General features: G+C 51.2%; 1 protein-coding gene across 6 annotated transcripts in view; it reads right to left on the bottom strand.

Moving 5' to 3' along the window:
- Window positions 1–24,591, bottom strand: part of CPNE5 (copine 5) — an 87,747-nt gene that overhangs the window by 34,902 nt on the left and 28,254 nt on the right. For 2 of the 6 annotated variants that reach the window (XM_073884864.1, XM_073884866.1), the window contains 6 exons: window positions 16,140–16,243; window positions 14,700–14,739; window positions 14,406–14,482; window positions 12,555–12,614; window positions 10,448–10,498; window positions 10,091–10,154 (listed from right to left, as the gene is read on the bottom strand). In XM_073884864.1, coding sequence (XP_073740965.1) covers window positions 10,091–10,154; window positions 10,448–10,498; window positions 12,555–12,614; window positions 14,406–14,482; window positions 14,700–14,739; window positions 16,140–16,243 — 396 coding nt within the window. Of the gene's footprint in view, window positions 1–10,090; window positions 10,155–10,447; window positions 10,499–12,554; window positions 12,615–12,806; window positions 13,780–14,405; window positions 14,483–14,699; window positions 14,740–16,139; window positions 16,244–24,591 lie in introns of those variants that run through there. The other 4 variants (XM_073884865.1, XM_025862462.2, XM_073884867.1 and 1 more) reach the window with 4 other exon arrangements.

Genomic DNA, 24,591 nt, shown 5'->3' with positions numbered 1-24,591 from the left:
TCAAGATGAAACATCACTGGGGCGCCTGGGTGGCTCAGTCGGTTAAGCGCCCAACTCTTACTTTCACCTCAGGTCATGATCTCAGGGTCATGGGATTGAGCCCCTGCGCTGAGTGGGGAGTCTACTTGGGATTCTCCCTCTCCCTCTGCTCCTCCCCTTGCTCTCTCTCTCTCTCAAATAAATACATCTTTAAAAAAAAAAAATGAGACATCACTTTCACACCCACTAAGCCGTGAGAGGCCCACCAACTCTCTAAGGTAGGTACGGCCCATTTTACAGCTGAGGAGCCTAAGGCTCAAAGCAGGGAGCCACTCCCCCAAGTTCACCAGGCAGAGCCCTGGGATCTGACTCCACGACGCGTTGACGGCCCCAGCTAACACAACACTCGGCCCAAGCGCACAAAGAAGGTAGCCAGGCCCTGGTGAGGATTGCTGGGCCCCTCCCCTCACATGGCCCCCAGTTCCTCAGTTTGTGGCAGCTGACAGGACACTGGGCAGAAATGCCCCCATGTCCTCCTCTTCATCCATCCCCACGTGGCCTCTTCAACCTGAAAGGTCTGCACCCTGACAACTCAGCTGCCGGGTGGCCAGAGCTCAGAGCGTTGTTGTCTGGTCCCTGGGGCCTGGCTTGCCCTTCAGGGCCAGGGCCTGTCGGGAAGTCACCTAGCTCTCTCACTGCCCTTCCTCTCACTGGGGAAGCCCATCTCGTGAGATCAGTGTCCTACAGGCCTGTGAGGACCAAAACAGTGGCAGAGATGAAAAGGCAACCTCCCACATGTTTGAAGGACATGGTCAAAGGTTTGGGAGTGGGTATGGTATGATGGTTAAGAATATGATTGCTGGGGGGGGGGGGAAAGAATATGGTTGCTGGAGCCAGGCTGCCTGCCTCAGCTCCATCCCTTTCTAGCTGTGTGACCTAGAGCAAGTTGTCCACCCTCTCTGGCCTCAGTTTTCTCATCTGTAAAATTGGGTACCAGCGGCCTACTTCATAGGCTTGTTGTGAGGTTGAAATGAGTCAATATGACAATAGTGCTGGGAACATTGTACAGCGCACACCAGGTGCCTTGTACGTGCAAGGTATTTGCACACTTGCCCCTCCCTGTACACACAATGTGTGTGGCCTCTGTCCCTGCCCCACCCCCACCCCCTCAAATGCCTTCCCTCAAGGACATCTGACAATAGCAAACACAGAGCATCCTTCCCTTCACTCATTCGTTCCTTCAACACACATTTATTAGATACCGTATGTATGGCCAAGTCACTGATCTCCTTATCACCTTTAGCCCTTGAAGTAATCCTTTGTTGCTTTTTTTATAAATGAGGGAGCAGGGAGTAGAAGCAGCTAACCTGCCCAAGGTCACCAGCTGATAACTGGTAGAGTGGCAATTCAACACGAATGAACTGATTTCAAAGTCACGTCCCTTCTGGCACACCACTCCACTCCCTGAGAAAGAGAGCGCGATCCAGTTTGGGAGGCCCCCTTCCCTGGTTTCTTTGGACGGACTCCGGGGCAGGTATGGACGGGAAGGGGCTGGCCTCTGGTTAACCTGGGCCGGAAGTGCCCACTCAAGGGAGGCCCTGAGGAGGGGCAGGGCTGAGGCACAGCGGCCCGCACACAGAGGGGCCCAGGTAATGACAACTTTCATCATGTCTTTCTTCGTGGCCTACGCGAGAAGAAGAAGGAGCTGGACTGGGGGCTTGCAAGGCCTAGGAGCCCCGGGAATCCTAGAGCCTCCAGAGAAACCTAGGACATCAGACCTGGAATAAGAGGCCAGCCGACTTATGGAGCACTTACTACATGCAAGTCACTATGTGAAGCCTTCTGTTTACGCACATTATTTCACTGAATCCGCATAACAGCCATATGAAGTAACTCTGCTACTCTCTCCGTTTTACAGATGAGGAAACTGAGGCTTTTAAATCCTGTCATATGCCCAAGGTCACATAGAGGGTCACCCAGGCGGGGCTTTCTCCCTCAGCCTCCCAGAAAGATCTCTCACCTTCTAAGCCCGCTCCCTGCAGTCACTGTATCTCCACAGTAGAAAGTTCCAATCCCATCCCATGTTGGAGGGAGGGAGCATTTTAAATGTCTCCCTGGGGAGCTCTATCCCTTGGCCCAGAAAAAGGAGGAGGCCTAGGACCAGGAGGCTTCCTCCCAGTGCTGGCTATAGAATTGGTGAGGCCCATGGGAAAGGGGAAACGTGACAGCAGGGCATTAAACCGAGCATAGGCCCTATAGGACCGCACCACTCATAGGCCCACCAAGCTGGCCCTCGCTCCTCCCCACAGGGGCAGCGGGCTGTGGCACCAGAAAACACTGACCTTCAGACTCTGCTGAGGACAGCAAGGGGGGATAGCCCAGCAAGGCTCCCTGAGTTCTGGGCCCTCAGCCTCAGTTTCCTTCTCCGTCAAGTGACCTGCTGGGCAGGCCGATGACACTGTCCTTTAATGCCAGGCAATTTAGGCTTCCATGCCGATGGCACTGGGAGCATAAGGGGACAGGGATGACACTGGGGAGGCTGGCACTCAGGGCACAGTCCGGGAGTCCAGACCCCCTCCAGCTTCCCCAGGATACTGCTTGGTTGGAACTCCAAATGTGACCCCATCCATCTGGAGGTCACCTGAATGAACTCAGGCAGGCCACACACAACAACCTGCACTGGTTGACTATAAAATACACACATATATTGAAACAACCAAAACCGACGCCACAAAATCCAGGGGCAAAAGCTCTTATTGTCGCTTCCTAGGAGAACCCCTCAAAGCCCTGCAAGATCAGGAAGGGAAGCAGAACGTAACAGATCATTACGCCCAGGACCATTCAGCCAAGGCCACGTGTTTGGAGCTGCACTTCTGCCACCTATCCGCTGAGCAGCCTGTTGCAAGCGATGTCACCTAAGCCTGGGTGTTCTCTTCTGGAAAAATGGAGTAGGAATGGGCCCCTGAGACCCCATCCTGAAGAGTAAAGCGAAGGGCCTTTGTTAAGCACCGGTCCACAGTGCAGAGCATGGAGCAGCTGTAAGAATGGGAGCCAACTCTTGTGGAGCGCCATCTACTCTTGGGCTGAACCCTATGCAACCGCCAGTGTTTAACTGGTGTCTACCTATGAAAATGGCAGTAGAATAGGGCTCTACCTAATCTGTGCCAAGCAGATATTTTTACGCCTATCAGTTCCTTTAACCCTCTCACCAACCCCAAGAGGTAGGAACTATTATTATTCCCATTTTAAAGATGGGGAAACTGAGGCCCAGAGAGGTTAACACTCTTGCCCGAAGCCACACAGCTATTAGGAGGAGAAGCTGGGATTGGAACAAGACAGTCTGGCTCCAAAGCTTAATAACTGAGATTCCAAATGATGACCCCAAATCATCCCGATAAGTTTAATTATGTTCTGTAGCCTCAGTTTGAGGAGTCAGAGAAGTGTGAAATCCATTTTAGAAAGGCCTCCTCCGTGCAAACTAGTTAAAATTACAGGGGGAAAAAAAAAAAAAGCCTGGCTCTGAAATTCAGCTAACTGGAAAAATCCTCCAGTGAGCCACACCTCATTCCCGCTGATGGCAAATCCTTGAGGTGCTGCTAGCAGCTTATTCTGCCGCTCAACCTGATCTGCTCTCCCTAACACAATCTAGACCCAGAAACATTCACCAAAAGAGCTTTGCGATCATCAGTACTGTTGTGCCACTGTTGAATCCATGGGGATAAGAGAGACCTGCAGTAAGACTTCTAGGCTGTGACCAAGGCAAGCTTCTTCCCTCATGGGTGCGCACCCCTTGGGGAGTCCTTGAGACAAGGCACCGCAGCCGTCTGGGGACTGTGCTTTTTTTTTAATTTTTATTTTAATTAAATGCAATTAATGAGCATTAATTAGAGTGTATTATTAGTTTCAGAGGTAGAGTTCAGCAATTCATCAGTTGCATAGAACACCCAGTGCTCATTCCATCATGTGCCCTCCTTAATGCCCATCACCCAGTTACCCCATCCCTCTACCTCCCTCCCGGGGACTGTGCTTTTGAAGGTGGCTCTGAGTTATGTCAATAGTCATATCACACAGACAAGGCTTTGACCGCTCCCCTTAAATGTAGGTTCGTGAATGGACCCCAGGAAGAGTCTGGGGAGTGGCAACAGATGGACTGGGCCAGCAGGATTAGGAAGCAGTCATTCCTGGCTAAGTAAGAGGTCCCGCTGTTTGAAGCCTCAGCTGGAGGGTGGGGCTCTCTGGGCACGTGAAATGCTCTTCCCAAACCAGAAGCATCTCTGGAATCAACTGTGGAGAAGATAAACAACTCCTGCAATATATAATTTCCAGCAATTTCTGCCTTTTTGCCCTATCTTTTTAAAAAACATATTAAGTTCTTCTAAAACAGCAGGACTGCCTCAATTTGCATCTTTCCGCATGTTAATCAGGCTGCTGGGGAGACTACAGCAAACAGCCTTTCACTCCAGAGCATTAGCCCTCCCTGACCCAGGAGGTCAGAGTTCAGGCCCAGAGGGCAGCAGGTGGGCTGAAGACCAGGAGAGGGTAGCAACACCCAGGAAGGGAGAACGGAAGCTGGGTGGGTCTTGCTGGCATGCTCCAGGATCAGAGTAAGAGTAAGGTAAGTGCCTTAAAATTTAGAAGGTGCCCAAAAGCCCAGTCATCAAAATCAAGATTTTAATGTGACACCTTGAAAAATCAAAATCAATGCAAAAACCCATGACAAATAAACCATTCACGATTCAAATAAAGCCATTTTACAAATGAAGAAACGGAGGCACAAAAAAGTCAAGTAACTTGCCCACAGTCACATAGCTAGTAAGCAATGGCATTTGGTCTGGATCCAGAGCCCAAGTTCTTAACCACTTTGCCCTCCTGCTCACACGCTACACCCTAAAAAGAACTTTTCAGTAGATGATGGGACCATGATGATGACATTTATTGGCTTCTCCTCAAAGTTTGTGGAAAAAAAGATATCAATTAAAAAGATAAAGAATCATTAGCCACAACTCTGAATTCAGCACGCCAGCAGGAGGGAACACAACCCAGAGTCGAGAGTGATTCTGTGAGCTGTAACCTCTGGGAGGGCTCCCACATTCACAGAAGGGCCCAGAGCCCCAGCTCACCAGGATAAGACTTCAGAAGCAGGGGGCCTGGGATGCAGGCGTTTTGGGATATCCACGAAGACCCCATAGGTTAGAGCTGATTCGAACACAGATGGTGGGTGTAGCAGTTGGTCTAGGAGATCGGGCCTGTCACTACACATTGACCGTAATAACCATGTGGGGGTCAAGCTGGGTTTTCTCTGCCGTCTTAATGACTGACTTCTCAAACAATCTCATCAGCTGTGCATCTGTTGATTTGGTCATTCAGACGCTGAAAACCCCAGATTGACCATTTTCCCTCCCACGCATGGAGCCTATGTGTCTGGAATACTAACCAAAATCCATCAGCTAAAGTTCAAAAGAAAAATGGAATGATTTGGTTAGGAGGAGATATTCACAGCAGTGTGAGTAATACTGTTTTCCTATAAGAGAATAGGTTTAATAAATTATGGCCATCCATATAATGGAGGCATAATATATCGCTATTAAATACGTATTCAAAGAATATCTAATGACCGGGGAATATAAATCTGGATACCACATTCTACTAATTAGAAGGAAAAAACTATACACAGAAACACCTAGAAGAAAGGAGGAAATGCAGCAAATGCACCAAAATGTGAACAATGATTATCTCTTTGTATTTTCTGTCATGTCCACTATGAACATGTTATTTTTTAGCATCAGGAAAAAATGTTTTGTTTTGTTTTTTTTCCTTTTTCGTTGTTTTTTTTTTTTAAACCAGAGGGATGATTTCTAAGACCAAAAAAAAAAAAAAAATTACAAACTAACTTGTAAAAGGGTGGGGTGTGACCGCTGGTCGTGGATCACGCGTCTGTGCTAGCCACAACACACATCTTTCCCAAATACCAACCTGCATGCTTCTGAGCCTCAGAAAAGCTTCACTGCTTCCCCCTGCTTTACCTTACCTCTTTCTCCTTATCTTTCTCCCTTTCTCCCAGGACTCTTCCCTAGGCTCCCACATGGAAACACTGGGCTCTCCCTGATGTCTGTCCTGAGAACAGTGAGCGTTCTGACTTTATCAAGATTCAAACCCGTTAGGCAGGCCCGCTACAAGGTCCCGCGCCATCTAGCCTCCCACTCCCACCCACTCATCACTATCTCCTTGCCCCAGGGCCTTTGCACAGCTGTTCTCTTTGCCTGGACCCATCTTCTTCCAGGTAGCCGCAAGGGCTTATTCCTTCACCTGTAGGTATTTGGGCCTCTTCTATGGTATTATCCATGGATTTTCCTTCAGGATAGTAAAGAGTGCTATAAAATTTACTTGCTATTAAAAAAAGAGGCAATGGGTCTGATGAAGTTAAGGACCCCTGCTGTACCGTGATTGCTGGTTGGCATTTCTGTCTCTCACACTAAATTGGAAACTCTGGGAGGGGGGTCAAGAACTGAGCCAAGACATATTTGCTAAAACAAACGAATGAACACATGAGCAAGCTGGTGATAGCTAAGGGGTGGGGGGTGGGGCCCTGGGGCAGCTACAAGTGAAAAGCTTTGACTCCCCTGGCTTGTGAGAGGTGAGCTACCTTCTTGCCAGTGTATATAGGGACCTGACTGGGAGGCAGTGAAGATGCACTATCTGGCCAGGAACTCTCTAGAAGCCCAGCCACTCACCACGGCCGGTGAAGGTTCCTGGCCCCACAAAGATCACAAAGCCCACGGCTCTTCCATGCACCGTAAAGCTTATGGCTTCACTGCGGGTGAGGGAAGGACTCTCTGAGGATTAGGAGTCCACAGCTCAGCCATCTGAGGCTGGCACTTCAACCTCTCTGCATCTGTGGTCTGGGGGCACTCACCCCTCCCCACCTCCCGGCCCTGCGGTGAGGATCAAATAGACTGTGAACATGAGGGGCTCAGGTCAACTGTGCGGACTATGCAAATGTTGGTCAGTATGACAGGGAATAATGACGGTTTTAGGCTGAACATAATTAAATCTTTGATGACTCAGAGGCCCTTCAGGAGCTTAAGCTCATCATCGTCAACATCAAGTATCACTGAATAATATTTTGGATCAAATTCTGATTGTTGCAACTTTCTTGGTATTTAAAATCTCGATGAGCAAGGCTTTTTGCATAACCTATCGAAGCGTGCTGGCGACCCACCGGAGTCCACTCCGGTCCTTCGCTCGTCCCCAACCGCCCACACTGTGGATGGAGGGAGGGTTTGTCTACTTAGGCAGAATGCATTCACTTGAGCAGAAAGCCCTGCTCTGGTAAGGGGGGAAAAAAAAACAACACCCCCCAGACTCCACCCTCTTCCTTTGATCCTCCCACCGAATGCAGAGCTGGAACACAGAAGCAAAGCAGTTCAGATGTAATTATTTTCATTCAGCCAGATGCTGGGAATTAGTCTCTTTTCCTTGTAAGTATTCTAGAGAAAGACAGAACGCAGCCAAAGACGCCCCAAAAGAAAAGGAGCTGACAATCTCAAGAGGAAGGAAGGGAGCCCAGCCCCCACCTCCTTGCCTTGGAACAGCTTAGATCAAGGAAAACCCGCTACCACCCCTGGATGAAGGAGGGGGAGGCGGGATGGGGAAGGAGGAGGAAGGGGGGGACGCCTAATAAATACTAAACACGGACTGTTTTGCCAATCCCGGAAAACCAGACCAAGGAGAGCACCCAGCATTGTCTGGGAGCTTTAGAATTCCCTAAGCACGTTAGCTTCTATTACCCGATTTAATTAGCAACTAGGGAGGAAGTCACTAGCTGAGCTAGAAGCCGGGGGAGCAACCCCACGTTAGGCTTCAAGGAATGCAGATTCCATCTTTCCCCAGGCACCTGTTGGCCCAGCCACCTCCACGAACTCCTCCAATCCTCACCACAAGGCACCCCTATCAGCCCCAACATACAGGTGGAGAAACTGAGGCTCAGGGAGCTTAAATAGCTCTACCATAATGTCAGCTGGGTTCTCTCTCCCTTGTCTGAACCCCAGGAACTTCTGGATGGTCAGCATATACACTTGTAAGAGTTTCCATTATCATCTGCTGCTGCTAAACATTTGGTCAATCGTTCAGTCACAGATTCCTGAGAGATCTCCCGGAGCGCCTACCGCGCACCAAGCCCTCAGCCCTGCTGTCAAGTTCCTCCAGACCCACCTAGGTAAACAGAGAAGCCAGAGAATGAGTACTTGTGTATAAGCTGATGTGGTCATCGCCATACTGCAATTCTGTGTCTTATTCTCCCACTGGCAGCCCCCGAGTTGGGGACCCCACCGCCTGGCAGTTAAAGACCCTGGCACTAGAACCAGACTGCCTGGTTTCAAATCTCTTCTACCCAGTGGCTATATGACCTTGGGCAGGTCATTTAACCTCCCCATAAAATAAAAACCATAAGATATCAGATACGATAATACCTCATACTACCTACAGCCTTACATCATATATTATAATAACACGGATAAATCAGTCGACGCATGTAAACCCTTAAGGACAATGTGTGGCTCAGCATAATTGCTCAATTAATCTTGGCTAACAATTTATACCCCCATAGCAGCAGCTCTCAAAGCATGGACCAGGGACCCTCAAGGGGTGGTCCGTGAGGCCAAAGCTCTTTTCGTAATAATGTCAATAAGACATGGAGTTTTCTAGAAGTTACCCAACAGTGATATCACAATAGATTGACTGCAGAAGCAGATATGAGACTCTTCTGTTCAGCCTGACATTAAGGAAATGTGCAAAAACAAGGCCTTGCAAAACAAGGGCATTCTTCTCACTAAACGACTTTTGTTTTGGAAAATAGTTATTTTTCAAAAAAGTTGTTATTTATGTTATCCTGTAATGGGTTAAACTGTTGTTATTTTTAAGTGAATTAATATATATACTTTTAATATACTGACTTTATTTTCTAATATGGCAAGTACTTATAGCTAACAAATAACCATAGCTGCACTGACTTCCCAGGAAGGTCAGAAAATCTTGTTTCTCCTCCTCCCTCCCTCCGAGGCTCTCTTACCTGAGCCCCATGTGAATTTGGGTTCCCAGGTTCCCCTAGGCTTGGTCCTGTGTTCATACTCTGGCTACCTCGTCCTTCTCTCCCCAGGACCCACCCACTCCTACCTGTGGCTCCTAATTAACCTAAGAGGCATGCAGGCCTGGGCATGAGCCCCGGTTTTAGAAGGTTTTAGAATCCGGTTGAGCCCCGATTTTAGAAGGTTTTAGAATCGGGTTGACCTGGTTTAGAACCATGACTCTACGACTTATTGTCTTTGAACAGATGGCTTAGCTTCTCTGAGCCTCGGTTTCCTTATTCATAAAATGGGAACAACAACAGTACCTACCTCTTCGGATTATTGTCGGGAGTAGTGACAACTCACCCAAGATGCCCATCCCTCGACAAATAATAACTATCATCGTTACTGTGTTTCATCGTTATTATTGGCCACCGGGTCCCCCGGGCCCCTCGTCGGTGTGCTCGGCTGCCCTTTCCGCTGACCCCACGTCCTGCTTCTCCACAGTCCCACAGAAGAAGCAAAACCAAGGACTGCGTGGGATTGCAGCCTCTGGCTTCGCAACACGCACACCCCGACCACGCGTCCCCACTCCCTCAATCCCATGCAGGGTGTCACACTACTCCAGAGCTAAAAGTGAAACATGACAACTAACTGCCAAGCACCCAAGCTCACGACTGAAAAAGCCCCTCTGCTGCCAGGGCTGAAGCCAAAGCAGTCTTGGTTTGGGGAGAGGGGACCATGACGGGGAATGGAGGAGCCCTAGCCTGGAAGGCAGGGGACCAGGGCCCAGCCGGCTCTGCCGCTAATTGTGGGCGTGTTCCGTCCCTTCTGGGCCTCAGGTGGCTCAGCTATAAAAGGAGACAACATTCTGGCTCCGACGTTACAGAATTCTAGGACAGCCAGGTGAAACTGGGGAGCCCTGTCTTCCCCAGATTCCCTCCAAGGACGCATATGACCCGGGGGGACACATGCCCTGCCCTCTGTCACTGCTCCACCCCCACCCCCACCCCCACCAGGTCCTATCCCGGTGTCTCCCTGCCACTCACCCTACAGTTGCTCAGCTCCTCGGCGGACAGGATGATGGTGCCACATTTCTTCCCTGGGACACCACTGGGAGAGGAGAAGATGAAAGAATGGAGAGCCAGACAAAGACAGACACAAAACCTGCACACTCCCTGAATCGGCCCTCCTCATCCTCCCCCCTCCCATTCCAGCAGATCTGCCCAGAGCCCCTGAGAAGACAGAGTCTCCTGAAATACTTGTGGCAGTGTGGCCTAGGGCACTGCTTCCTGGGCCAGGCCCCCCAGGCCTGGAGCTGCCCCGCCCCCTGCTCCCCAAGAGCCCGCCAGGAAAGGTAGTGTCTGCAATGAAAGTCCTAGAAGCGGAAAAGCATCCAGACTCACCCGGAGGCTTCCAGACCAGTGGTTCTCAAACTTTCCATCCAAAGACCACTTCTGTGGGCAAAAGACCTCGTGGGCCAGCCACCCCACCCTGCACCCAGCTGACCCCCAGAGTCCTGGAACATTTCAGCTCTGAGTCACTCTGATTTATCATGGGTGGGAGAGCAAGCCGCAGGAGGGAGTTAAGCAGAAGGGCTGGTATCCTCCTGGTGGCCGCTTGTCCAGGCTCTCTCCCACGGCTACCTCCCCTTAAACTCCTTGGCTGGGGTCTCTCCAGGGAAGAGAGATCCTGGCCATCCATGCAGCTCCTCGGTGAGGTGGACAACCAGGACATGAAGTCGGCCCACCCAAGAACCCCTCCAGGAGGTCAAGTTCCCAAGGTGGGGCTTCTCCCAGGGGATCTGGACCACCTCTTCCCTGGGTCAGGAGGGCCCCCTCCCCCAAGCACCAGCCCATCCCACTCCAGTGTTTGGGATGAACCCGGAGTTGGGGGTTCCCAGTGCGGCCAGGGGCCACTGGGAAGGAGAAAAAAATGTCACGTTGTCCAGCAGCTGCTTAACTTTGGACTCATGATTGTACCTCTCTGAGCCTCGGTTTCCTCGCCCATAGAATGAGTGTGTTTGTAGGCTCCACTAGTCAGGATGTGCACACACAGTGCATGGCACAAAAACGGCCCCCAAGGAGCATCATTTCCCTCCCTGCCTTTCTTTTGCAATTTCACCAAGCTGCTAAAATCCAGCCCTACACCTCGGGCCAGCCTCGAGGCTCCCAGCACGCTGTCTACAGAACACACTTTGAGAACCACTGATGGAGCTCTCCCCAATGCCAGCTTTTGGAGGGAGAGGCTCTCACGCAGAGGAGGCAAGGGAGCCGGCCCCAGAGGCTGAGACAGCCCAGATCTCTCCACATCAGGAGAGCAGAGCAGGGGCTACATCTGGAGGTTCCCCTGCCAGTTGGTGCCCCTAGACTTGGGCAGCTGAGCAAAGTGCCCCAGCCCTGGTCTGCCCCCCCCCCCCGGGGTGTAAAGATATGATTTGTTTGACCAAGAGACAGAATCCTCACACCAGCCTCCTCCGCCCGTTTCTCCATCTGTTCCTCCCTCTGCCTCTGGGCCCTTCTTTGATTTCCCATCTTCCCTTCCCTCCCCTCCAGACCGAACCAGCTCCCACCTGCTCAGGGCCTTCCTTTTTCTCTCCCTTTGCCTTTCTGGCCCTCACTCTCTGCTTCTCTCCCTGACTCCAGCTCCCTATCCGACTGCTGCTTCCATACTCTCAGTGTAAATCAGCATCCACACCCCGCCTGGGCTGTGAGCACCCAGGGCCCCCAGAGGCCCCTTTCCCATATCCAGCAGCCCCGGTAGCCGGTCCGGCTGCTGGGACCCCAGCGCCTGGGAGCTCTCAGCAAGGCCGGGGGGAGCTTTGCTTACTCAGCCAAAATGCTCATCAGTGTGACGCACCTCCAGGCTGGTCACCGGGCGGCAGATATTCCCTATCCTGCCCCACCCCACACCCTCAGGTGAAGGCCCTCTCTCCAACCAGGAGAGGGGGAGAGGGAATGAGTCGGGGAGGGGAGGGCGCTGTCTTTGTTGCATATAGTTGCATGAAGCTGGCCAAAAGCAGACGGTCAGTGTGGAGGCCAGGGGAGTGAGGCTGGCCCAGCACAGCCGGTGAGCAAATACAAAAAGTGAGGATTTAGCAGAATCTACCCCACGAGGAGGCTGACGTCCAGCAGTGCAAGCAGTGGAGGGGAAGTGGGTAAGGAGATAAACAGAAGGGAGGGAAAGAGGGAGGGGAGAAAGGCGAGGGGTAGGAGGGAGAGAGGAAGGGCCAGTGTCCGGCCCCTGCTGACCACTGGAAGCAGCCCCTACCTCTGCTCCCCGCCCTGCTCCCCAAAGTCCCATGGGCCACTGGGGTTGGGGAGGCTGGAGCTCCAGCCCGGTGCGGGAGGGGCCGGCTGCAGAGTGGCCCTCTCTCTCCCGCCCCTGCCCTCAACCGACCAGGGCTGAAGGCGCAGTGGTGGGAGCAGAGACCAGGCCTAGACTCTGAGGCCCCCTCTGCAGAGCCGGTTGGATGTCTGAGGACTCCAGGGCCAGAGATGTCTGCTGACCTACCCATTGGACACCGCTGGCATGGGTTTGCCTGTCCTGGAATTCAGGCTGAAGGCTCCTATCCTGTAGAGAGAGAGGCAGAGAGAGGGTGCCATGAGTCAAGCACCCCCATCCTGAGAGGCCATAGCACTTGGCATCGGAATTCTTGGAGACAGGTATCTATTCTGGATCAAACATCAAAACAGGACCAAGAGCTGCAGGCCCGAGGAAGGAGAGGTCTTCCAAACCTTGTTGTGAAGTGCTGGGTGACTCTACCTCAGGGGTTCTCAAAGTGTGCGCCGTCAGCATCCCTGGGAATGTGTTAGAAATGTAAGTTCGCAGGCCCCACACCAGACAAAGGGGCAGGTGGTTTGAGCCCGGGAATCTGTGCTCTAACAAGCCCTCCAATGACGCCGAAGGCTGCTGCGCTTTGAGAACCATGCTCCACCTTGCAAGCCTCAGTGGCTGGACTGTGAAATGGGGAAACTGCTGAGAGAATCCCATGAGATCTGAGAAGCCGATGGCGCTCTGGCCCAGAAGAGACGCCCCGTGAAAGGGAACTCCTGCGCGTGGGGCTAGCCGGGAGACTGAGACACGTGACATTTTCAGTGGGGGAAACAGGTCCCCCTCCTTCACCAACCCATCGTCTCCAAGATCCTGCTTACCGTCCCCAAGGCTCGCCTCCCCAGCCATCTCCTGTGGAGGTCTTCCTCAATCCCCCCCCCCCCAGCAGGTGTGCCTGTCCCCCAAACGTGGGCCGGGTGACAGCAGGGAGGAAAGAGACCCGAAGGACAAGCGGGCTTTTGACCCAGGCAGTTGGGAGCTGAGAGGGGCAGACACACACACTCACTCTGAGGTCCCCAGATTCCATAAATGTCAGAGCCCTACAAACCTGGGTTTGTTCCCTATTTTCAATAAATGATAGTTTATACCATTATTTTCTGTGAACCCAGAGAAGGAGACCTTTTCAGGGACAGAGAGGCCTCTCTGGGGGCTCGGAAGTTACCATACAGTTATTGCGGGTCAGAGACAAGGGCCTGGGAGAGAAACCCCCCTCCCCGACAATGACACATTCAGCACTTCTCCATCACGGCGAGGGGACAGCATCCAGTGCGAATTTGGCAGAAGCAAGCGTGGGGCTGAGGCCCAGCCTGGCCTGCTATCCCCTTCCTGCCCACCCTGCCACGTGGCCGGGACGCTTGTCCCAGTCGGCAGGCTCCTCTTGTCTGGGTTCTGCCCCTGGGGCTTCCTGAGAAACAGGGACAAGAGAGGGCACCCCTGTTACCCAGCCAGCCCTGGCTGGTGCCTACAGCCGCCCGCAGGCTCCACTGTAAGAAGCCTTGGGATTCCTCATCCCAGAGCCTGCCCAGAGGAATAGCTTTTCCCTAAAAGCACTTACAGCCCTATAATGCAGATCGTCGGGGGGGCAGGGCGAGATGAGGAGCGCCTCACCATACCCACCTCTGGCCTACAGCAAGGGGTAAATAATCTGAGGGATATGCTATGTGAGGAGAACCCTGAATTCAAATCCCAGCTCTCCCACTTCTTAGCCGTGTGGCCTTGGGCAAGTCACTTTCCCCTCTCTGGGCTTTGATTCCTTCCGCTATACATTGGCGAGGGTGGGCGGTAGGGGTGGGCTAGATAGTGCCTCCGGCCGTCCCAGGAACATGGAGCTCTAATAACTAAACCAGGGTCCCTCTAAGTTAACTGGGTTAGCGGCCCTGCAAGGGCAGGGCCCATGGGGTCTCCTTATTCCTAATCACCCCGCACGCGTGGCGGATTGCTGGCTCCCCTATCCTGAACTAAGGGTGCGCGGGAGGTTGGCCCATCCCTGGGGAAGCAACCCAGACAGGCCCCACTCCCACCTACACTTACGTGAGGGGCTTCTCCAGGCGGCTCCCAGGGGACCCCACGATCTCTCCGAGGGTGCAGAAGGCCTGGCCCAGGAAATCCTGCACGCCCAGGGTACAGAAAACACCAGTGTCACCCACTCTGCCCACAGCCACCCCACCTCCCCCATCACCCCAATGGCTAGAAGTGGGCGGGCTCGGAAATGACCAGAAGCAGCATCAGACACATGGTCTGCGTCGCAGTGAAGCCTGAGGATGACCCAGACTCTGGCATTTGAAGAGAGCTTCAGAATCTCTGGGCAGTCATGGTAGAACTCACGTGTTTGGATAAATCAGGGCTCTTCGAATCAACGTCGTATCTGCAGGGAACACACAGAGATGGGAAAAACAGCTGGGGCATCCTGCCCAGAACTGCTGGGGTCCTTGAGCTGAGTCGGAACCCCTACACCCCTAAATACAGGCTCTGACACAGTAGGATATTTCTGGGAGTAACGGCTGGGAGGCCCACATGGGAGCCTTGTGGGGTGCCGGACATATTCTGTCTCTTGATCCGGGTGATGGTTACATGAGGGTAAACAGATATAAAAATGCATCATGGGATGGACTCTGAAGATTTGTGTACTTCACCATGTATATGTTATAGCTCATTAAAGACTGAAAAAATAAAATAAACTTGCTCAGCAACCCTGGCTGGTTATCAGGTGGCTAAGCCACCTTGCCCTTCACTGCCTGTTCTCCCATCTTCCCACTAAGGCGAGGTGCCCCTGGAGCTCAATACCTTGCCTTTGACCTTCCCTGATGATTTCACCTTGCCCAGGCCTGCCCAGACTGACCTTGGGCCTTGTCACTCAAGAACGTCACTCCACCTGCACCTGGGCCCCTCCCTTTACCTGGAGCCTGCTCACCTGGAGCCGCCCCTGCAGCCCTTCGTCCAGCTTCACCCCCTCCACCCCGCCCCAACTGGCCATCCAGGCCCAAATGCCTCTTGCTGAGGGGCAGTCATTTTTACTCTACCCCTGCTCTAGCACTTTCTCTCTCCAAAATGTCCCAAAATGGTGACTTCTCTACAATGGGCTGCAAGTCTTCCATCGGTCCCTCCAAAGTTATGTCCTTCCACTGCATTTTTTCCTCTGCTCCTGCAAGCCCCCAACCCCCTTTTGGCCCACTCTGTCCACAATTCTCTGGGATACAGTCCTTTCCAAACACCCCACACCTTGGAAAAACAACAAAACAAGGTTCCCCCACCTGCTCACCAGACTGAAATCCCATCATCACCTTTAACCTCAGTGGAGGGGCCCTCTGCACCTTTGTGAGACACACGCACATGCCCTGGGCCCCATCAGTCAGGTTACCTCTGCAAGAAGGGAACCTCGAGGGCACCCTCTCCCAGAATAAGCTCGGACAGAGAGAGAGGTCCATGGGGACCTCCCCGTCACCTGCGGAGAAAAAGACTCCCGGGAAGCCCCCAAGGTCTAGCCCCCAGAATCAGGTGGCTTGCTCAGTGCCCTCCCACACTTAATGGAGACAAATGGTGGGGAGCCTCTATTCTCTCTCCCCACCTTTTTTCCATCTCTTGATGAGGGTGGGGCTGGACTTCAGCTAATTGTCGTTTTTATCCCAGGCCAAACCTGAGCTCCCTCTAATGTCTCGGCACCCCTCCCCTGCCTTGGTACGGGAAACTACTACCAGCCCAGGTCCTACAGTCCCTCCTCCCATCTAGGGTTCCTCGGCCCCATCCTCAGCACCAGCTGCCACTTACAGGTCAAAACGGAGGTTCTGCTTCTCCTCAAAGAAGTAATCCACAATGAATTTGCGCACAAAGTCGGGATTGAGCGTGTTGTCAATGACTTCGGTGCGTCCGAACTGCAAGAGAAAGTGGGGTGTGGACCTCAGGGCCAGGCTGGTGGGGCAGGGGAGAGCACTGGGCTCAGAGCCCCTCAGTACAGGCCCCAGCAGTAATGGAAGCCATGCTTCTGGTCCCTGTCCCCTACCCCCTGGCTGAGAGTTCCTCCATCTAACAATGGAAACCATCCCCGCTAGGGCTCCAACTCCATCCTCAGCTTTATTCTCACTACCTCTATCTAGGCTCCACCCAAGTTGTAAGGTTTTGATACCTGAATACTTGAGCAGAGTATTCCCCTTTCTGCTTGTGGAATTCCTCCATTTCTTCAAAATCCTTTGTTAATGCTGCCTCCTCCAAGAAGCCTTCCCAATTCTTCCACCCAGAGAGTTTTACTTCCCTCTGAACCACCACTGAACTTGTGCTCCCCCCTGACCACCGTCCCTCTCTGACCGATGCCACAGTTTGGTGTATACTTATCTGATGCCACAATTATAAATGAAAGGGCAGAAGAAGGGATTGTGGGATCTTTAAGATCCCCACCTCCTGCCCATGTGTAATCCCCTCCCCTTGAAGGTGGGCTAGACTTCATGACTCACTACGAATGAACAGAATAGAGCACAAGCCACTCCCCAAGTTGTGTTATAAACTACCATGACTTCTGTCTCTGGGACCCTCTCTCGCTCTCTTTTGCTTGCTCACTTCAAGGAAGCCAGCTGTGCTATGGAGAGGCCTGTGTGGCAAGGAACTAAGGGCAGCCTTGGGCCAGGAGGCGGGCAGCCAGTGAGGAGCCAGGCTGTCAGCCAACCCACCTGTAAGAATCTGAATTTTGTCAACAACTACTGAGAGAACTTACAAGTGGACCCTGCCCCACCAGAAGCTCGAGATGACTGAGGCCCTGGCCAGCACCTTGACCGTAGCCTTATGGGAGACCCTGAGGTCGAGGACCCCACAAAACTGCACCCAGATTCATGACCCTGTTGTTTAAGTTGCTCAACTCTGGGCTAATTTGTTACACAGCAACAGATAACTAATACATGGACTTAACTTTCTTGGTATCCCCTGCAGCAGATACTCTAGAATTTTACACACATTAGGCACTCAATAGTTGAATCCCATTAAACTCCCCAAATGACTTAAGGCAAGTCACTCCCAGGTCTAAGCATCAGAATCACTGGGAGGGTTTGTTAAAATACCGATCGTAGGTCTCACTCCCAGACGTTCTGATTCAATAGATTCAGGGTGAGGCCTGAGAATCGGCATCTCTCAAAAATGTGCCGCTGGTGCGGGGACCTCCCTTCGGACAACCACCGGGCTCGACTGTAGTCCACAGGGCTCTGAGCATCTCAGGGTCTCCCTGTGCTGTGGAGGAGGGCAGTGGGGACATGGGTCCTGGCCGTCACTCTCTTACATCTCGTTTTTTTTTTCTCCCTTACATCTATTCAATACACTGGACATTTCTGGTAAGATTTTGTTTCAAAAAAGGGACGTGGGGCTAAAAGACCGAGTGTAAAAGCAATGCGCTCTATGCTTCATGAAGGGAAGACATGATACCAATTGTACAAAGTGAATAAGACAGACAGGTGCATGATAAATATTTTAAATAAATTGTGAATATTTCTGAATACATAAACATGTTTTTTCAACTTGGGCAGTAATTGCCAAAATAAAAAATTAATCCTGAGTACTAGTCCTCCTTAATGGGGCTCTGCAGCCCAGAAAAATGCCAGTGCACGGCCCCCTCTCCTATGGGGTGGGCAAGGCCTGCTTCTCTGGGATGTAGCCCAGCACTCACTTGTTCCTTGAATTACGTTAGAAAGCTGCAAAGAGAACCTCCCACCCAAGGCAGTGTGGGGTCATCTGAGAGCACGAGATTTGGCACCATCTTGCCCTCACTCCCTATCAGTTCCTCCAGCCGAGTCTCTCTCCTAACCCCCTATCCCCACTTCTTCCGCTGTGGCCTGGGTCAGGGCTCCCCATTTTCTGACCTCAACACCTGCAGTGACCTCCTAGTGGGTCCCCTAAGTGGGAACACTGCTAATGCTTGAAGACCCGGCTCCCCAGAAGTCCTGCTCTCCGGCTCCCAACCCCTCCCCTGTGCTCCCACAATCCACCCAGCACCCCTACGGCTGCACTTACCCTGTCCCCTGACAATGATCCGAGGCTCTTCCTACCCCACCAGACAGAGCTTCTTGAACAGCAGAGGATCCGAGCTCTCCTCATTTTTGCAGCCCAGGACCTGCCACTGTTTAACAGATTCGCAGGTTCGTGGTCGCAGATGATTATAAGCATGAGGAACTGTGCAACACATTTTGCACCGTATTTACCCTATTTCATCCTTTTATGGTAGGCTTCCCCATTTTACAGATAGGAAAACAAAGGCACAGAACAGTTAGGGTTACATAACTAATCACTGCTGAGGACAAGTCACAACCTAGGCATTCTGGCCCATGCCCTCTAAGCCACGTGGTGCTCCATGTGAGGTCCCTAGCGAGGGCAAAGACTGGTCACTGCCCCCGGTGACTGGTAGGCAGTGGGGACTCAGAAGCTGTTGAATGAAGTAAGGTTGAATGAGGAAAGGGATGAGTGGGTTTGAGTCGCAAGCTTATCACAAGCTAATTGTGGGACTTGATTGGAGAAAGCTTCGATTTCCTCATCAGAAGATGGGAGAATACGACGTGTCCTGCTTACTTCTTAGAGGTATCATCCAACTCAATTACTGATTGAACAAACAGTTTTTCAGCACTTACTGTAAGCCAGGCAACGTGCTGGGTGCTGAGCTACAAATACAAATAGAACATGAACCCTTTACCTAAGGACTTCTCTGTCATAGGTGGGACAACTCATAATCGACTGATACAATACAGTGTGACAACAGCACTATATACAAACCTCTAGGACAGGGTCTCCCCTGGGTGCACACCAGAAGCCCCCGGGGAAATGTGAAAGAGATAGAAATTGACACAAAAGCAGATTACTGGGGGTCCCGTTTCACATGCTATTCCAGGCATCTGACTTCGTAGAGATCTGCACCTTTCATTATGGTTGAGCTATTTTACAACTTCGGAAATTGTAGAAAGCACAGGGTAATGCAAATGATTCTTATCCGTAGATATGTAAATATATTTGGCTCAGTGGAATGCAATTATTTGATTATTATCTTGTTGATAACTGACCGATTTTGCATCTATTTATAAATTAATTTCAGCATTCCCGATTGCCTATGTACAGCTGACCCTTGAACAATGCAGGGGTTAGGGGAGCGGACCTTCACACGTCGTCGAAAATCCAGGTATAACTTTTGACTCCCCCCAAACTTAACTAATAGCCAGCCTACTGTTGACCGGAAGACTTAGCGACAACAAAAAGTTGATTAAAAGATATTTTGTATGTTATATGTATGGCATACTGTATTCTTACAATAAAGTAAACCAGAAGAAAGAATATGTTATTAAGAAAGTCATAAAGAAGAGAAAATATATTGACCAGACTGTACTGTATTTATTGACAAAAATCTGTGTGTAAGTGGACCTGTGCTGTTCAAACCTGTGTTGTTCAAGGGTCAACAGAATGTGTGTTGAGTCCTCTGAACCAGCTGTAACATCTTACTGGTTCCTTCATTTAATTAACAAGTTAAATAAATCCTTACCATGTGTTCATTTTATATTTGCATGGGGATTCATGATTTTACCTTTTAAAAAAATGTATCCTTTACAGGAGCTTTTTAAAAATACCCATGCTCAAATCCCCATCACAGACCAATGAAACCCAGTCTCAATGGGTGTGGCCTGAACAACTGTTTTCTCAGTTTCCTAGGTGATCCTAATGCGCAGTTGGAGTTGAGAACCACTGATGGAGGAAGAAAGAAAACTAACATTTACTGAGCCCCTTCTGAATGCTCATTAGATCAAGTGGATCATTATCTCATTCGATTCTCACAAAATCCCCGTGAGTTACTACCCGTTTTCCAAGTGAAGAAACTGAGAATCAGAAAGGTTAAGGAACACAGCTATAGGCAGAGCTGGGACCTAAATGCAGGGACCTAATTACAGATAGGAAAACAAAGGCACAGAACAGCTAAGTCATCTGTCTAGGGTTACACAACTAATCACTGGCCACACAGCTAGGCAGAGCTGGGACCTAAATGCAGGTATGTGTAATCCAAGGCCTCTTATATTTTTACTTCATCTAACGTCCTCAAGCACTATGAAAATCAAATAAAGATGAGGTTGACTTCACAAGTATTTATAAAAGCCCCACCGTGTACAAGGCAATGGGGTAGATATTGAGTTGAATAAGACTGGGTTCCTGCTACATCCCCTAATTCAGTAACAATCTTACAACGTATAATCCATCCTTGTTCCAAGAGAATTCCTGCATTTTCCCCTTCTGCTCTAATTCTTTTTTTTAAAGATTTTATTCATTCATTTTGACAGAGAGAGAGAGAGAGAGAGAGAGAGCCACCGAGAGAGGGAACATAAACAGAGGGAGTGAGAGAGGGAGAAGCAGGCTTCCCGCCAAAGCAGGGAACCCGACCCGGGGGTGGGGCTCGATCCCAGGACCCTGGGATCACGACCTGAGCCAAAGGCAGACACTTAATGACTGAGCCACCTAGGCGCCCCTGCTCTAATTCGTAACACCTCTAGTCTTCAGACAAAAGGAAAATTTCTCCTAATGGCTTTCTTGCAGAATATTCTGGGTAAACACCCAGGTATGAGAGAATCCTCTTTTAAGAAAGGGCTCTACCTCCTCTTCAATGTACCGCTCCCCTAAACATGTTAAAAAAAATCCCTCTGGCTGAATTTTAGATACACCCCAGTCCAGAAGGAGAAAGCATTTGGGCCGCCTCTCTCCTCACCCGACTCTCAGCAGAGACTCCAAGGAAAACACCCATTAGGGAAGATGACAGCGCTGCTTTTAAAATGGCACTTGAAGCTTCAATAGAGAGGAATTCCCTAGAGATTGATCTCTGCCAGAGAAGAAAATGGAGTTCCCCCGGAAACAGGACTTGGAGCGGGACTCCAAGGGCCCCCAAGATCTCCTGGAGAGGAAAGGGGGCAAGTGAGCCAGGCTGGGCAGTGATGAATCTCCAGCACGCAGGGGTGATTAATATATGCCAGGCACAAACAACCGTGAAATCTACAACCGAGGGACTTACTAAAGATGTTTTATAGCCTTCATTACTTGGGCTAATCACAAAGAAAAAAAAACAAAAACAAAAACTTGGATTTTGAAAATCCAAGAAGCCACTAAGTCTCTGTCAGGCCCAACTTATACCCCTATTAATGACAACAGGAAACAACCTAACTAGTGTTTAAAAAAAAATCAATTTGGCTGTATTTCATTCCACATAGAATTATAGTTTCCAAGCCCGAAGGGACTTGGACAGATGAGGTATTAGCACGAGAGTATACAGTCTGAATGCTGTATGGCAAATCCTGCTTCGGGGTGGGGGGGCGAAGGGAAGAGTGGGTTAACCCGGACCACCTGTTATCGGAGCTGAGCCAGCCCTGAACACTCTTCCAGCTCCCTGGAAGTGCCTGTCCCTCCCTCTGGTCCATTCTGAACTCCTCTGTCCACACTCCAGGCTCTGAGCATGGCATTGCTCACAGTCTGGGGCATAGGCCACCAAACACGAGTGGGCACAAGGATTCTCTAATTAGCAAAGCTGAAGAAAAACCCCGAAATCTTTGTTTTACCAAGCGATTCTGATACAGACAGCCTTAAAGAACTGTTGCTTAAGGGGCAAGTGCAGACTAGCTAGGGCATGGTGTGAAATCGGGGAAGGGGCTGAGTGATCAGAAAGAAAGGTGAGGGGGACCTCCCTGACCTCAAGGCCTGGAACAGCCTCCCAGGAGGGAAGAAAGAAAAAGAAAGTACAAATGAGTACGAAGCCTGGAAATGAGGGTATTCACCTTCTCAAAAGCTCACGTCTTGTCCCTGGCAACAAAACCCAGTGGGAAAAGCTCCTGACATGCCAGAAAAGATGCTCCCGAGGGCTCCTAAAACCTCTATGACTAAGCCCCGAGAATATCAATTAAGCAGCAGTAATTACATATCATCAGTTCCAGTGGGACCCTCAAAGGGAAAGCAGACTTGAAACTTCTTTAAGGACTAAATTAAACGGCTCCCAGGGGCTCTGCTACACACAGAAGTTGAGATTTATGGGGGTTGGTGGGCAGTGGTCCTGCCAAAGCACCCTGGGGCAAGGGCCGCTGCAGGGCTGGGATTGAGAACCCAGGTCAGGCAAGTGAGGTCTTCCCATTGCATGTCCAACTAGGAGGCCAGGAGTGGGGGATCCTCTGTCAAGACATGGGCCGCTTGCCCTGCACTGGGGCACGGGGCTGGCAACGAGGCCTGGACGGATTCGGAGGCTTATTCTCTGTGCTGGAGAGTCTCCCACTGCTGCCCCCACCCCACCCAGCTCCTTCTCTGTCCTGCTCTACACACCAGGGGACCCTTTCCCCTTTGGACCCCATCACCCTGGTTCCCTTGCCCTGTGGGTTCCTGTTGGGTTTGGCCAATGGGAGGCATGAGCATGGGAGACGGGTGGAGAGAGAGGTTGGGGTATTTCTTCCGGCTCTGGCCCAGCCTTCTCACTCACAGACAAGAGCACTGTCTCCTCTCCCTGCCCCTTCAAGCCGGGAGTGAGAACAGCTCCCCGCTGGTGCCGGGCCCGGGGTGCTGCACTACCCCCTGTGGATTTCCTCGACCTCACCCATACCTTTGAGAGAAATCCATTAAATCTCTTCAGTTAAACCAACTAAGGAAACTCGTTCTCCCACTGGGGCCCTGACTGATCTATTTTCTCTCTCAGCAAACATGTTCGTAACACATACAATTGCCAACTCAAGTGAACATAAACCAACAGTCCCCACCCCACTCCTGCTGAAACACCGTGTAATGCTCATGCCGCCAATAAAGTGCGTGACCCCCTCTCGTGCAGCCAGGATGCGCAATGTCCCGTGACCACCTTCTGGGATGCAGGGTTTCACACAGCTGTCCCACCCTGAGGGCCCCAGTGGGAACTCTCGGGGACCAGGGCCCCCACCCCAGCCTCCTCGGATTTGTAGAAAGCGGCCCTCCTGGTCCCATCCAAAGAGCTGCCAGAATGAGGCCCAGTTAGGGAAGAACACCTACCCGATTCGAGTCAGGGTTTGAGGCTTTTAATCAGCTCTAAGTGGGCCTGTGGCACCCTGAAATTGAACGCAAATGTCCGTCTGTCCATGTCTGCATTTTCCGGGTGGAGAAGCTATGGTTTTCATCAGCTTCTCAAGGAAAACCATGCCTTCAGAAAGCTTTAAGAACTCCTGATTCTACCTTTGAAGACAGATCTTAGGGTTTCCCACAGAAAGCAGTGAATAGTGAAGTGAAGAGAGTACTCTGGGGCCCGGCTTCCTGAGTTCCAATCTGGTTTTGCTACTCATTGGCCGTGTGACCTAGGAGAAATCCCTTCCCCCGTCCTGTTGTTTCGGTTTGCTCTTCCATGAAATGGGAACAATTTATCCACACCTTATAGGGTTTTTGGAGGCTTGCGTGATCTGATTTATGTCATGTACTTAGAAGGCAGCCTGGGACATAAAACGAGCTCTGCAAATTAGTGATTCTACACTCTGGTCCTTCCTGAATCCCAAACCCTGGCCCAGGCACCCAAGGAAATGTGTCTCTCCCGGGTCTCTCAACTCAGCCTTATCTCTAAGATGCTCCCTGCTCGAACTGCTAACACTTCCTGCTCACCTTCCATGCCCAAAAGGCCCCAGTTCTGAGTGGTTTCTCTCCAAGACATCTTCCACACACAGACAAGGCGGAGGGGAAAATGCAGGGCTGTCCCTTTGCTCTTACCAAGCAGCTACTCCATTAAGATCTAGGCTCTGCCCTGCCCGTGGACTTCCCACAAGCATGGGTCCAGAAAAAAAGGGGGGGCAGTAGAATGTGTGAGGTTTGCTTAGAGACCCGGACCTGGAGAAGAAAATTCACTCCCCTGCCATTGACAGGACAGCTAAAGCAGAAGGACCCCTCGGGCGAGGAGGCTGCTTAGTGAGGGTGGGGAGGAGAGGAGAGACCTTGACCCTCTCAACCCCTGCTCAGACACACTGACTACCGGGCTAGGAGGTACAAAGCAAGGCCGCCAGGAAAGAGACTTTCTCTGTTGCTTCTAGATTTCTAAAGTCTGGACCCCTCCCTCCTCACAACCCACCGGCAACTCCCTGCAAATACCCACAGCTGGAGGGCACTGGGGCAGCCAGTGTGGCGTAGAGGGGTAGCTAGGTCCTGGGTTTAGGACCCCCCACTGTCCAGAGTTCTGTTGCTTATTATTTACTATGGGAGGCTACCTAGAATAGCCCCTCAGAGGCTGCATTTCCCCACTGAT

This window comes from Callorhinus ursinus, unplaced genomic scaffold (genome assembly GCF_003265705.2).
Source record: "Callorhinus ursinus isolate GAN/ISIS: 27379988/994484 unplaced genomic scaffold, GSC_fseal_2.0 scaffold59, whole genome shotgun sequence".
NCBI lineage: Eukaryota > Metazoa > Chordata > Mammalia > Carnivora > Otariidae > Callorhinus > Callorhinus ursinus.
This window is presented reverse-complemented; position numbering and strand designations above follow the sequence as displayed.